At 49.0% G+C, this 15535-nt stretch overlaps 1 protein-coding gene across 2 annotated transcripts in view; it reads left to right on the top strand.

Moving 5' to 3' along the window:
• Positions 1-399: 399 nt before the first annotated feature.
• Positions 400-15535, top strand: part of SMAD9 (SMAD family member 9) — a 40263-nt gene continuing 25127 nt past the window's right edge. For both annotated transcript variants that reach the window (XM_075420602.1, XM_075420595.1), the window contains exons 1-2: positions 400-475; positions 14791-15417. In XM_075420602.1, the coding sequence (XP_075276717.1) occupies positions 15006-15417 (412 nt within the window). In that variant the 5' untranslated portion in view covers positions 400-475; positions 14791-15005. The remainder of the gene's footprint in view (positions 476-14790; positions 15418-15535) is intronic.

Below are 15535 nucleotides of genomic sequence, written 5' to 3'. Positions count from 1 at the left end.
CCCGGGCCCAGCCCCCGCGCTGGGCCCCGCTCCGAGCCGGGCGGGGGTCGGGGCGCCCCCTCAGCGGGGAGCGGCGGAGCGGCGAAATGGCGGCGCCTGAGGCGGCTCCGCTCCCGCGGGGCGCCGGGCCGGGGGCGAGCGCGTGCGGCGGGGGGCGAGGGGTGCGTGTGCGGCGGGGGGTGTGCGGCGTGGGTGTGTGTGTGCGCGCGGGTGTGTGCGTGTCTGTGTATGTGTGTGTGTGTGCGGGGGGCGGCGCGGGGGGGGGGCGCAGGGGCGGGCCGGCGGCGCTGCTGGCCGCGGTCCAGCCCGGCGCACTAAGACAGCCTGGCGGCTCCCGCCTGACTGACGCCGGCCGGGGCTGCTGCTGCCGCCGCCGCCGCCGCCGCTGCTGGTGCTGCCGCTGCGCCCTGGCCCCGCCGCGCAGCTGCAGCCCCGCTCCCGCCCGCGGCGCGCCGAGACCCTAGCCCGGTGGCAGGTAGGAACCGGGGTTCCCGGCCGCGTCCCGGGAGGGGGACACACACACGGAGCGGGGGACGGTGCTGCCGCCGCCGCCCCAAACTTCCCGCCGGGGCTGCCCCGCATCCTTCTCCGCGTCCCGGGGCGGCGGCGGGGCGCAGCTTGTGTCGTCCCCCCCCCTCCTCCGTGCGGGCGGCGGGGCCGGGGTCCCTGCGGACGGGCTGGGGCTGGGGCTGGGGCTGGGGCTGGGACTGCGGCCGGGTGAGACAAGCCGACGCCAGGACTGCGAGGGAAAGGAGGAGGCGCGGGGAGAAAACGTTTTTATGGATGGCTGAAGGCTGACAAGTCTGCTGGGATTTCTGCCCTCCTCGTTTGAGGGAAGGGGGGGGGGGGGGGGGGGACAGACACCAAACAGCAAAACCAAAACAACCAGCAAACCCCCGCATGACACGTTTGGAAACACTTTTCCTTTCGGAGGTTGTTTTCTGCTGAAGAAATGCCGCTCCTGGAGACACTCCCGGGCAGGACGGAGCGGGGCTGCTGGCTTCAGCTTCCAGCCGCAAAAGGGGACTCTCGCTCGCTCTCTCTCTTTTTTTTGGCTCTGAAGTTAAAACCTTACTTGTTAGCGAGTAACCAACGTTTCCAAAAACAGTAGCCCTCGACAGGGCAGATGAGGAGTCGCTGTGGTTTCATCTCCGTGCGCGGGCAGCGCTGAGCGGGGCGGCTGCGGAGCTCGGCTCGCCGATCGCCATCGGGTGCTGCGCGGCAGCTTTGCCGCTTCGGTTTCGTGGGTGGGTTGGTTTGATGCCGGCCGGGCCCGCTTTGGAAGGGGCATTGGTGGGAAGGAAAGGAGATGGCACACGCACGTGCACGCACGCACACAGGCACCGGCGCGCCGCGCATCACTGGCGGGTCGCGAACGAGCGAAAAGAAATCTCCAGCCCGGAGCGGTCAGCGTGTCGGTGAATGAGCTCTCCCTTGGCTGAAGTGGGAAGCGATGGGCACGGCTGGGGAGCGCGCTGGAGTTCGCAGGGGTTTGGGACGGACGCGGCAGATAGCGCGAGTTTCGGTGCTCCGTGTCTCGCGGTGTGTGGAAACGTGCGTGTGGCTATGTTTGTGTGGTGGGAGTGATCTTCTCCTCTTCGGGAGTGTGAGCTGAAGAAAGCACTGCAAAATCCTTCCCCTCAGCGATGGTCGGACAAATGTCATCGCTGGAGCAAACCTCATCCGTTTTCATCCAGCCAGACAGCTCCCTTCTTTCAGATTTGATAAGTACCAGTGTCTGGCTGGTTCCTGCTTGTTTCCTGTTAGATTTTAGAGCAGAGGCTGGGGATGTCTGTGGTTTGTTTGTTGTTTGTTTGTTTGTTTGTTTTTTAATACTGAGTTAATTTGACATAGTAGCTAAAACAAACATGCCTCAAAAATACATTTAAAGGGAGTTGTATCAAGAAGGATACCTTGTGTTGTGTTTACCGAGTGTGGCAGTAGTTCCCATTCTCATCTGTCCTTTGTGATGGAGCTATAAACATTTTCTTCGTCACTTTGGTAGCTCACATATAAGCTGACAAGCAGTAATTCTGTAAAAATGAATGGGACAGGGTCAAGTGTATTTTATCACAATTCTTTTCAATAATCGGTATTTGTAAATTGATAGGAGCTGGAGGTGGAAGCTTTTATTGAGGTGCAGCAGCCGAAACGAACACACACAAAGGTTTGATCTAAGCTGTCAACTGCACAACTTTGTCAAGAAGTTGAGTATTAATATTTTATTAACACATTTGCCCATGGCTAAGAGGCACACACACCCGTGCCAAACACCTGCAGAAGGTGGGGATGTGTGTATAGAAACTGGGTAGCACCTCGGGTTTGGAAGCTGCCCTCGTGGAAACCGGTAGTAGTGCCCCGTGTTGTCTTCAGTGGGTGCAAGACAAGGCCCAGCTCACTCAAACAGGAGAGTAGAAGTGCCTGTATGACGTATCACATAACATCTGGACAGTTAATCCTCCTTTCTCTCCTTTTATTCTTTTACAGGCTTTCTGCATCTCGCATTTGAGTCCTTAGCTATCTGCTGTTATCAGACTGGGAGATAGTGTGTCATGTAATCCTCTCTCCTGAATGCCAAAGTGCTGTAATTTTGATGGCCAGGCTAATCTGTCTCGATAAAGTTTTATTTTTCCATTGTTAAATTCAAAGGACAATGACTACTAATTACAGGTGACCTCTAAGCAAAACACTAGCTAGAGTTTATCACTGGTGCTGATACTGGCTAGCAGCAATTCCAGCATCAGCAGTACTAGGCACCCCATTTCAGAGAAATTTAACAGAATAAGGGGAGCCAGAAGGGAAAAAATACATATGCCCTGGGTAATTTGTCTGCACAAAAAATACAGTGAAAGTATACAGAGATTCCATTTTCTGTGCAGTATACCCCCTACAAATAATAAATACAGAGATGGGGAAGAAAGAAGAAAAAATCATAAATATTTTAACTGAAAACAGTACAGCAAAAACATACATAGGAAAAGTTGTTATGGTAGACTGCCTAGTTTCCTGCTGCAGGCAGGTATAAAGAATCATTAGTCTTATTCTAAATGAACAGCAAAAGACAGTAATAACAACAAGAATTTGAGAATTATTGCAGTCCTATTACAGTCTTTGAGAACATTTGTTGTAAGGAAGCATTAGACTCTGAATACAGTATAATAAAATTAATTTTTCAAAAATACCCCAAATTATTTCCCATATTCTATTTTGTCTACAATGTTTGGATGGTTAATGCTGTGGGAATTTTACAGATGAAGAGGTAAATTAAAGAGTCTAGGGCCCTGGGTATTTATTATAGCGGCTGAAAAGCTTGCTGTCCTTCTGCAGATGAGTGGATTTAACAGGCTGCGGGATCAGAGCCCAGGCTGAGATCCTGACTAATGCATGTGTGCGCTTAAGTCGAAGCAGGTGAAACGTTAGCTGCCCAAGTTTTGTGCAGATACCTGTGATTTTTAGACAGATCGTTCTACAGGACCACTTGCAGGTTTCTGCAAGAACCATTGCAACATCCTAGGCAGATCCAAGGTTGAGCAGTTTGCTTTGAGGTTCAGCTCCTCTGGACAAGGGCACAGCAAGGACATGGCGGAAATGGACACGAAGTGGAGTCGATTTCCCAGTTCACGCAGTCGCCCCTACATAAAAACACAAAACAAAACAGAAGAAAAAAATCTGATAATTGATCTCTGGTTGTCTGAGACAGCATTAAGATTGAGTTGTGTCTCTGACTGGGAGGAGAAATGTCTTATCTTTCCTACATCCTTCTCTCCAGAACTTGTTTCTTCCCACTCTTTTTCCTTGCCAGTAGCATCACCATGCTCCCTTCTGCCAAACTTAGCATTATCTTTGACTCTTTGGTTTCCTCACAGGTCTTGGTACTCCCAGATGTCTCTTGACAAGTTTTCGTCATGCTACTTCTTACATTCCTCCTTCCTTTTGTTTGCAGCTGCCAAAGCATTAGTCCACACTGTGGCAACCTTCCAGCTTGATACTGCAACCTCCCGTTTCCCAACAAGCTCTTTTCTCCCACCTACGTTCTGCTCCCAGTCAGCATGACCCCTGCCAGAATCCTGCGTCTTTTGCTTTTCCTTCTGAAACGTCTCCGTGCAGGCTCCTGTTCTGGAGTCTCTCTGTACGCCTGGTCTTTGTTTAGGCTTTGAAAACGTTCCCCATTTCCAGAGTTCCCCAGAACTATTGGCCTCAAACTCACCGCCCACTGAAAGAGAGAAATGAGGAGGAAAGAGAATTAACAGACCCTTGGGTCATTACAGTTTGTTCTGCTTCAACCTTCCTTTCACCCTCATTACCTGGCTACAGTAGGAGCCAGACTGGCCATTTCTTGACAGCGGTTATTCTGTGTTCACTCGCTCTGGTGATGTACTTGGTCACAGCTGGCTGTGGAGAACCGCAGGCAGGGAGCTGGCAGTGGTGGTGGTACCCTTCCCAGAAAGCAACGTGTGCGAATAGCAGAGCTCTGTGTAATGAAGAATCCTTTATAACACAAATTACCCCGATGCTGAGGTCAGTACGTTTCAACAATACTCAAATCTTTGGTGTGTGTGTGTTTTGTTGCTGTGCCCTCCTTAACAAAAAATCCTTTTTTTTTTTTTTTTTTTTGAAGCATTCCTGTGCAGTGTTCCCCATCAGCAGAGCTCGCGGTGCTTCACAAAGTCGTCCCTGTCAGGGTCCCTGTATGGCAGATGCAGAAATGGAGGCATCTGAGGGAAAACCGTTTACCCAGAGGCGTGTGGCAGGATGTGATCCCACACGCTGCCCGGCGGGCGCAGAGCTGACCGGAGGCACGAGCAGTTCATGCGGCTTTTCAGGACTCCCTTATGGCTACTTGCTGGCCTGGCCTATCCAAACCTGCTTGTCTCTGTCAAATTACTCTGGCCCAGCTGCCAACGTACAGTTTCTTGCCCTGCAGCACATGTGAGGTAGCTAAATTATCTCTCTCTCATCAACAGATCGTGAATTACTTCACACAGGGCATGAGGACTCCACAGGGACATCTAGAGTAGAGAAACCAAAATTCATTCCCGGGTGAGGCAGCAGCCCGCAGCTCCCGTGCCTGCCCTGCCACGTGTCCTGCAGGACTAATGCTGGGACTGGTGGTCCTCGGTTGTCACCTGCGTGGGACTCTTGGGCTGGAGGGGCTGCGTGGGGCAGAGCTGAGTGCTGGGAGGGGAGGGGAAGGGGAGAAACAGCCCTGGAGAGATGGGGGGTTCCGCGACTCCTGGGATGGGTTTGCAGAAGAGAGGTACGTTTCTTTTAAAGACTCAGGACCCTATTTCTGCCTTTTGCTCAGTATTCTCTGTTTTCTGAAGCTGGTTATTAGCATGGTATGTCATCTTACGTGCTAAAGAGAGTCCAGCCTTCGTTTTGTACTGCCAGGCTCAAATGTAGGCAGGTGAAGCCTGTTTAATCTCATAAACACGTGTTCTGGTTTGCAGAGAAGCCGAGCACCCACATCTTCAGCTGAAGTCACTGGGAATGTCCAGCCATCTCTTCCTTTCCCATCACAGGAGGGAACTAGATAGGCAAGTTCTTGGTCCTTTTATTCTTAATCCTGTTGTTGTGAAATAACTTCCATAGAGAGTGCAAGCGTATCCAGATACTTGTCATGGAGAATGCCTCAGTGGTATAGCTTGGGAGCGTTGCCCCTTTGTCCAAGGGAATCCCTGCCACTGAATCAGATCTTTACATGGATATAACACACTGACATTAGTGCTTACCTGTACTCCACGCTCTTGTTTATTGCAGTTCTCCAAGACGTAGGCCCTGTGAAGGCTCTACCCTTCCCCCTCCCCTGTCACCCCTCCCGCAGGGTTTCACAAACCACTGAGGGCTCAATTAGTGCAGATTACTGCAGATGCTCATGCAGGAGAACCTATATGTCAGCCTTACTGCATTAGCTGTTTCCCACAGCGATGCACAATGAAAGCCTTTTAGGTAAAACAGGTTTGAATGTGCTATGGTTTGAACACCATGAAATGCTAATGTGATTCCACGGAAAAGTGCTGGCGTAATGTGTATGGAAAGCCTTTTGTGTGTGGAACGCGTCTCCCCCGTGTGCAGTTGTCCAGGCGTCTCACCTGGGAGGAAGGAGAGGTGGCTGGGGGTACTGCTGCTCCCTCTCTCGGGCTCCTGTCAGTTGGAGGGGAAGCACTTCTGGAAGTTCTTTCTTTTGAGTATTTTAGTGATGATCTGTGTGATCTATTGATCCATATTTCACTTGCCAAGCAGTGCGATGCCAGATCTTCTGCAAAAGCTGTGTGCTGTGTTAACACCGTGACTGAGCAAGCAACCCTTCAGCAGACCTCCCAGACATCTCCCTTTCTCTGGGACCTTGGGTGTTAGGCAGGGAGCCGCTGTGCCAGGCTACAGCTGGGACTGTGGGCAAGGGTGCCCCGTCAAGGTGGGGTGCTGAGAGGCGACTGGCTCCCCAGCTGACCCCCAGTGCCACAGGTTATCTCTGGCTTTGTGGCATTAGATACCTGGCGCAACTCGGCAGCAGATCTCCAACGCGTGAGGTGCAGTCCTTGCATGGGGAGAACCAGGCGCCAGAGTTTCCGTTGCCAGGATCAGACCTCGCAGATCTGCCAGCAGGAGCCAGCCTCCCGTCAGCTCTGTGTATTCCCCCAAGGAATGAAGGTGCTTGGCACCGTGCTGAACCTCACCCAGCTGGCCCTCAGGTCTCCTGTTAGGTAGATGGGATGTACTGCTGGACCAGACGAGGAGAGCATCTGCGTTACCATTTTCCCCTGTGTGCACTGTAAATGTACAGCCAGAGCTCCAAAAGTGTGTTCCTTTCTGACAACCTAAGACACTAAACTTTCGGGATAGGCTCCCATCAGGTTTGAGCGCCACATCCTTGGTGAAGTGATTGTTCTTTAGATGTATCCTTATTCACAGCATTCTTAATGTCTAACTCTGAGTAAATCCTTTTCCTAAAATGGGTATTTGGGAATGGCTCCAAGAATGCCAGTGATTGATAACGAGGATTACAGGATCCGATTAGTGTGGATATAAACTCTGGGCCAGCAATGAAGCCGAAATTCTTTTGTAGTCCCGTTCTTCCTTTGTGAAGTGTTTGTTCTGGAGGCACTTGGCTGCATGCTTTGTATTGGAGACGAGTCAGCGTTTATTTTAAAAGCAGGAACTCTATTTTTTGCGTATTTCCAAGCGTTCCATTTTTAGAAACACTGATGGACTTTGCTACAGTTTCTCTGGGAATGGTGGGTATGTGAGGAATGCAGGACCGACTGTCTATAAAATGGGGATAACCAGACCCACGAGAAGACATTCTGGCTCCCCAGAGCAGGTTGGTGCACGTCCCCATCATATCCCACTGCCTCCTGCCTTCTCCCGCAAAAGCATCCTCGGAGCTGCCCGTGGCACGTGCGCTCTGTAGCGGGAGGAAAGCAGCTGAGAGAGGGGCTCTTCCTCCGCGCCGCTGGTCTGAGCCCGAGCAAGGCAACCGCAGGAAGGGACAAGGCAGGGGGTATGGACAGGGTGAGCGGGGCTTCCTCCTGCCTGCAGGGAGCAGGGCGTGAGGCAGGGGGGAGGATGTGTCCCTGTGGGGTTGCATATCAAAAACTCCGGTGTGGTCCAGCCAGGGAACACAGCGTGGTTTGCTGCGTGTAAACATCGCAGTCGCTGGCTTCCTTTAAAAATTCATACCGAGGAAGGAAGTGCAATCAAAGAGAGATGGTAGTGATAAATTGATGCAGTTTCATGGTTTTGCACAGACCGCGGCTGTGGTATTTTTGTGGGGTACCTTCAAATATTGTGGGAGCTTTTCAAAGACAGAAATCGGTGAGAACGTCCAGCCCTCTGGTTTGGGTTTATCTCGAGCAGCAGGATGCAGGTAGCCCATGGGCCAAAGCCAGCGTAGCCACGTTAGCCTAGTGCTGCACCTGAAGAGAGTGGCTCTTCTGCTTGGTCACAAGGGCTTTTCCAGTCCCTTCTTCCTCCCCAAGGCCAGCGCAGTTATTCTCGAGGAAAGCTGTGTAATCTGCACTCGCAGACCTCCAGCAGCGGTAACTATCCCAGCATATAGCTATCCTGTTCACACCTTCTGCCTGTTTCTTCTCATGGACAGGAAAGACAGATTGCCCCTATCCTGCTTGCAACAGCCTTTTGCACACTGGCGTGCTGTCACCATGTCCGTGCCCCTCTCTTCTCCCCACCTTACGGCACACTAACGAAGCTTTGTTGAAGCATCTGTTGATGTGCTCACCTAGAGCGGTCCCACCACACGAGCTGGTACGTCCCTTCCCAACCGAAAGCGAGTGGAGTGCTTAATTTTCTTTTGTGATGGAATTTATACCTCTTAAACACATCCAGAAGTGTTTAGTCTGTGGGAATTTATGTAGCTGTGCTAAGGTGTGCAGCTTATATGCCTGAATCTCTCCTTGTTTCTATCAAATGAGAATGTGTTATTCCTGTCAAGAGAAGCTGGATGATGCGGAGTACATGAGGTAATATTTGAGTGATTCCACAAGCTCAGAGAAATTACTTGGATGTCAGAGATTTGTAGGCACTGGCATCAATTTTTGTTCTTATTTTATCTGGGAGGCAGTGAGTTCAGTGAAGACTCCACAGTGTGGACCTGGTGGTCGGAGGGACATGAAGCACTGTGAGATTTGCCCTTTGATATTGGTGACTTGAGATAAAGTTCAGAGTAGAAGGGCTTTCAGAACAAACTTGAAAAAAAAAGAGAAAATCAGGTCTGCATTATTCATTTAAGCTTGTAGGAATAAACAATGAGATGTTGGCAGGGCTGTGTGAAACACAGACAAATTTCAATCTCAAGTACTTTACCTCCTATCATTGCAGCTGTTCTCAATTGCAGCAGTCCAGGGCCAAACCAGGAAGAAATTTAGTTTCTTAATTAAAAAAAAAGAACAACCTTCTTTACATCCCATTTAATTAAAACCCTGGGTGTCAGGTTCTGTGGTTATGGAAGAACTTGGTTATGTTGTAATGAATAATTCATTCACTGTATTTTGTTGGGTGCAAAAGACAGTGGTTTCAGATAGGTTCATAACAGCACCCTTGTTTGGCTGGTCCCAAGCACAAGAAGCAGCCCTGAGGGATCCCACATGGTGTCGTGGGCGCCACGAGTGGAACATGAGGCTTTTCAAGTGATTTACACGTGACAAGAAGAACACGTGGCCACCGTTCCCAAGCCATGAGCTGGTTACTGGAGTGGCAGCAGCGGTGGCTGTGGAGCTCAGGCACTTCCACGCTGGTCTTCGGGAGCTAACGTGCGTGTGAAACCTCTCCTGCCCAGCTCTGATCTGCTGTGCCGGCAAAACCCTGGTGCCAGGATTGGTGCTTCAGGCCCAGGGCAAGGTTGCTGGGGTTCCTCGCTCGTTTGGGGCCTAAGGATTTGTGAACACACTTTTTAAAAAAAGTATTTATATATTTTAAAACCCTTTTACCTGCTAAGGTCTGGAAGATTCCCATAGCGAGTGGCAGTGATGAGGTGACCTGGGAAGTTCTTGGGCAGCCCTGGATGTGTGCTGGCTGCTGCATTTGAAACCAAATCAAACTCCATTACACTGAGAAAAGTTGCAGGCTTCTCTCTTTCATAGGAGGTAGAAGTAACTGAGTCAGTGCTAGGTAAAAATAACCAAGTGCATGTTCACAGCATGCCTCTTTACGTTGTTTGACTGACATAATTTTCTCCCTTCCAGTTCTGTTGTGATTTAGTCACCGAGCGGCAGGCTTCCAGCTGTAATTGTCTCACTACTCCATTTTCCAGCCGCGTGCATCTCCACGAACTGCACAGCTTATGTCTAGACGACCCTCTGAGAAATCTCCCTCTGTGGCCTGACTTAGCTGCTGCAGTGACACCGAGACTGATGATGTCAGCCATTTTCGAGGCTGATACCGTGCCTCTCAAGGCTCGGTTAGCAGAGGCAGGTGCTCTGAGCGGAGGCAGCGTCTTGGAGCTCTATTCCAAGACCAGACATGCACGCACATCTGCGTACACATGCACTTACACACACGTGCACAGATACGCTTTTGAAGGAGGTTAGGCACTGTGCTTTGACGCAGTTGTGTTTTAAGCCTGTTTTCGCTAGCATCTGTGTGGTTTTCCTTTTTTGACTTCTGTGTTAGGCTTAGAGTGAAATGTAGTGAGGACTGGTACAATTCCCCTGCTACACCCATGGGAACCGGAGGGAAACTTCATCAGCGTGTTGCACTGCACAGAGATGTTCTGCTGAGGGGTGATGCGAATCTTGCCCACTACAGTGGATCCTTTGTACATTAAGCAAAATCTAAATTTCCCAAAAATATTTTCATCGTGGAGGTGTCAGCAAGCTGCCACGTGAGACACAGAGGAGGTCACGTTTAATTTCCATGAGCTCTGGAACCCCTCTGACTGACTGCAGTAGGACCTAGCTCAGGCTGGGAGTCAGCAAGCCCATGATGATGGTGTTTCATCTGCTTTCTCTGTTCTTGGTGTGTCAGGCTCTTTAGTAGAACAGTGGAAGTTGCTGTAGTGGAGTTCCTGGAGAACCATGTTTCTCCTCCTAACTGGAGGACCTGCAGCCTTATTCTAAACTGGGGGGAGTAAAAATGGGCTTAGGAGTATGCAAACGTATCCCAGTCCCCTTCACTCTGTGTCCATGTTGCTGGGTCTTAGCCTGGCAATCACCGAGACTTGAGGTGAGACTCATCTCACCCAGCATTAGTTGTATGCGGTGCCTGGTTTTGCTGATCTTTTTTAGGTGTTTACTTTTGGGTGGAATGATCCATGCCAAGTACACGCATGTTTTTGTCAAGTACATATTTAAGGTCTTCAGGGTGACTAGGTCAGATATGAGTGTCAACAATTTGAATGTGTTTATGTGACTGAGTAAATTCTACTGAAAGGCTGTTTCCATACTGATAAATGCAACATGCCTGATGCTCTTAGCCTTGAGGCCAACTGGGGTGGAGAGGCTTGCTTCCACGCAACGGCTGTCTCGCCCTCCAAAACAGTATGGCTCTATGCAGACTTTTTACGAGGAGTGACCCCTGGTCCCTGCTAACTGCTGAACCATGCACAAGAGTTATGTTTAGGGAGAATGGACCAAGTGAACTAGTCCCACTGTCTCCTGCTCCTGCAGACCACAGAAACGAACAGGTGGGTCCATGCTCACACGCCACGTGTCTTCTGTCTCTCCCCGAAAGCAAGCTTCAGGTCTTAGGCTAAACTCGGCAATGGAATAAAGATTTACAGCATAGAGGATTACCGAGTTTGGTCTTGACCAGTTACTTACCTGACAGACAGACAAGGCCTTCCTTGTAGTCCCAGAGGAGGGAATCGTGTTAGGGATGTACCCTGAACGATGCCTGACTCGCACTGCTGATAGTACCTCATATTGTCACTGAGAGAGGCAGAGGCAACCAGGCCAGAACTTCCATCATGGTGTGGCCCAGGGCTTGGTACGTCTGGTGGTCTTATGGATCAAAACTGTAACACTTCCCTCCCCTCCGCCAAGCTAAAGCGATGAGCGTTCAGAAACACGATGGGTCATCAGCACAGAAAATGCATCAAACGTGGTTTTGAAATGTTTTTGGTGCTGGAAGTTTCTAGTTGAGTAGGCAAGTTGCCTGTTACAAAAGGTATACAGCTTAAGCAACTACTGTCCTGAAAGACTGTTAAAATTAAATTGTGAATTGACATCTCTGTCATTACAGCCCTGGAGCAGAGCGTCTGCCTAGGTATTTCATAATGGAGTATCTAAGCCTAGCAACACATGGCTTAAGCTGCTGAATAATCTGCAGCATTATGTAATTTAATAACATTAAACTAGAATGTTCTGATAATAATATTATTTGAAAGCTGTTTAGTTTCTTTAAGACCATTTATATTTTGTATGTCAGTTGAATTCAAGGGGAAAAAAAATTTTAGAAGAAAATGGGGGGGGGAGCGCGTGTAGGAAATTGTGCAATGTACTTATCTGAGACCACATCACATGGTCTGCAAAGCACGGCTTTTGCTTTTATACACATAGTCTTGGCGACTCTCCCACTAGCAACAATAGTGCTCAGACTCATACTGATGTCACTGTTGAGTTATTTAATTTGACCAAACGAGATTAATGTGTTTATTTAAAACCTTGGTCAAAATGGAAAAGAAAATCTCAGGACAATACTTTTACGTGAATGTGTATGTTTTCATATCTGATGATTGTAATGTTGCATTAACTTATCAGGGGCAGTTGTTTACACACGCTAATGGCCGGGAGACCCCCTCCGATAAGAAGTGTGAGCCATTTTCCCTCTCAGCCTGGAGCAGAGACTTCTACATCGCTGCTGGTCCTGTGGGCTTTCATCTCAGGTTCTCCTCACTTCCCGTTGCTGCTTTCAGGGCTGATCCGCAGAGAGCCCAGCATTGTTTCATTTTCTCGTGTGAGGATGGGGTTTGGTGCCGCCGAGCAGTGACAGCGGTGCGGTGGCGTTTGGTTGATCCTCCTCAGGTTCTCACCAGGGCAGCAAGGGACAGACACCTCCACTGCACGGAATGCTTGGATGGGGTCACGCTGGGCTCTGTAGCCTGAGCCTGCTCCTGCAAAGTCTGGAGGCTGCTTGCCTAAATTTTATGCACGTTATGTTTTACAAGCAGCTGGAGTGTTTTTTTCCTGTGATAAATCATTCTGAACTTACTTCATTCTCACATGTACCCTGTAAGTGTTTGGAATAGACTTCGGTTTTGACTAAGAGGCATTAGTAACTATCCAGCTAAGTGCTCCAGGTCATTGGATTTTTGCTAGTACAGAGAGGGGAAAATATCTGGAATCTGACGTTTCTCTTTGCGTGGTGAGACAAGTTTGAGCAATTCTGTAGAACCGATCATTGATCACTGAATGGCGCGAGTGAAGGGATTTCTGCCGTGCTCTCTCAAGAGCCTCTCTTGAGAGTTGAGGACAACTGGACATACACGTAGATTGATAATGTAGAAATAGCATAAGCCAGAGATCAATGCTGTGGTGGGTGTGTGAAGCAAGGTGTGCCTACTCTTCATTCCAATTTTGTAGTCCCTCTGTTCATATTTTCATGGAGCCTTCTGTCCACCGGTGCTTGGAATATGAATCTCCTGGGGGAACAGCAGCTGCTGCTGGGGCTTGTGACATGCCAGAGAGTCACTTTTATGCCATCCCTTCTGTGGGGCCAAGTGCTTCCATCTCCCTAGCTCTGTGGAAGAAGGCTTTTGGGAATTTGAGCCTCTGCCCTCCTCACTGCTCTTGTGGAAGAAGGGAAAAAGCTCATTATGTATGGATGTATCTGCACATCTCAGGGTGCTGGATGTCTTCAAGAGTAATGCAGTGGGACAGAGGAACGGGCATGAGAACGAAACAGAAGAGCTAGGAGGAGAACAGCTCTAGGTGGTCATTGGTCCTCAGCAACCATTGCACGTTTTCTAAGTGGTTCTACTGCCCTGGGCCATGCATGCTTACCCTGCGGCATGCTCCAGAGCTGTGCAAGTGCTGAACATACCTGTGCCGAGGAACCAGTCTTTGGGTTTGGCCTCCTGTCTCAATGTGTTTTACCTGTGCCTGCACCCGGTGTCCCCAGGTGCCCTTTGAACTCTTACAGGAGCTGTGCATTTAAGGAAACTGCAGAATAATACAGTTTGTGAAGCTCTGCTGCTCGCAGCACTGGGCAGTATCTCTCTGTCTCTTCAGTGGCTGCATATAAGTAGTGCCAAGGACTATGTCCAGGCCTTTACTGGTGGGGGGCAAGAAGGACCCAAGTCCTCCACAAGGGTGGAGTAGGGCAGCCATGGAGCTGCTTCTCTGGAGGCATCCATTTAGAAGCTGCACGCACCTCCTGCTTTAAGTGCCCTCTGTGTAGTTCGGGCCTTTGGACTTGGTATGCACAGGATGTCCATGAAGTGTATTTAAAGCAGTAAATAGCTTCACATTCAAGGACATTTTTCCTCAGAGTTCCAGTTAGTGGAAATATGTCATTTTCCACTAAAATTATACTGGTTCCAGCTACATTTAAAAAAAAGACAAAAAAAGAAAAGAAAAAAAAACCCACGAAAAACCCTCAAGAACTATACTCTTTCTGTTGGACTTTGTCAGATGTAGCAGCTCCTAGCAGAAATAAATCAGGATCCATCCAGCACAAACCGTGTCCAAAAGTCTGTGATTTTCATCCAAAAATCTTTGAATTGTTGGCGCGAGTGAAACAGACTGGCTAAGCAAACAAAGTTTTCTCTTGCATATGAGACAATGTAAATAAGCTTACAGAATAGTGATAGATCTTCAGAGGCACTGGATGAAATCTGTGAGTAGTTGAATTTTAAATTAATTTTGCAGTTAATATTTTACAACTCTTGACAGTCCAGTGAGATTGGAGGGGCAGGGAGTTGAAATCAGAAAAATATTCTCCTCCTTACTTCCATAAAATTTGATATTACAGATTTAATTTTGTAGAAGATGCTTGAGCTGAGCCTACAGCTACTGGCATTAAAAAAAAAAAAAGGTACATTTTCTTTTGTAGTAAATATAACCCCAGCCCTGCCACAATCTGCTTAGTGCATTAAACTCTAAACACAAATTGAAGTGACTGGACACTTAATGCTTTCTGGGCTCCAACTCTAAAATTATTGTGGAGGGTAGTGAGCAGGAGAGGCTTGGACCCAAAATAAACAGAAAAAACCCAAACAGAAAACCATTGAAAATTAAATACACATTTTGAATAATTTCTCTTTCATAAGATTTTATTGAAGGAACAACGAAAGGAGTGTGTGAAGCCTAATGATGTATTGTCTTGTTATTCCAGGCTTCATCAGCAGTTTCTTGATGTTTGGAAAGTTCTGAGACCCACCCAGTTGGACTACTTGTAACCAGTGCGTAAGACTACAAAAACGTATGTCTGGAAGAACATTTCCTTGAAGGAAGCATCCATCTCAAGATTGTGCAAACTCCGTGCAAGCCTTGCAAGGCAGGAGAGCGATTTGTGCTTCCGTTGACGCTCGTGTGTAATCTCTGCTTCTTATGCACTCCAGCACCCCTATCAGTTCCTTGTTCTCCTTCACCAGCCCTGCAGTGAAAAGACTGCTGGGCTGGAAACAAGGAGATGAAGAGGAAAAGTGGGCAGAAAAAGCTGTTGATTCCTTGGTGAAGAAGTTAAAGAAAAAAAAAGGTGCCATGGAAGAACTGGAGAGGGCTCTGAGCTGCCCGGGTCAGCCCAGTAAATGTGTCACGATTCCACGTTCCTTGGATGGGCGGCTGCAGGTGTCTCACCGCAAAGGGCTTCCCCACGTCATCTACTGCAGAGTGTGGCGCTGGCCTGATTTGCAGTCTCACCATGAGTTGAAACCAATGGAATGTTGTGAGTTCCCATTCGGCTCAAAACAGAAAGAAGTGTGCATTAACCCCTACCATTACCGGCGGGTGGAAACCCCAGGTAATTATATCATCTGTAAAATGATTCACGTCTCTATTAGCTCTTGCACTGACAGGTCTAGTCTTGGTGCATCCTACCAGCTTCTGCTGAAATTTGAAAAGCCAGGCTCCATTTGATC

Source organism: Opisthocomus hoazin, chromosome 1 (assembly GCF_030867145.1).
Source record: "Opisthocomus hoazin isolate bOpiHoa1 chromosome 1, bOpiHoa1.hap1, whole genome shotgun sequence".
Lineage (NCBI taxonomy): Eukaryota > Metazoa > Chordata > Aves > Opisthocomiformes > Opisthocomidae > Opisthocomus > Opisthocomus hoazin.
This window is presented reverse-complemented; position numbering and strand designations above follow the sequence as displayed.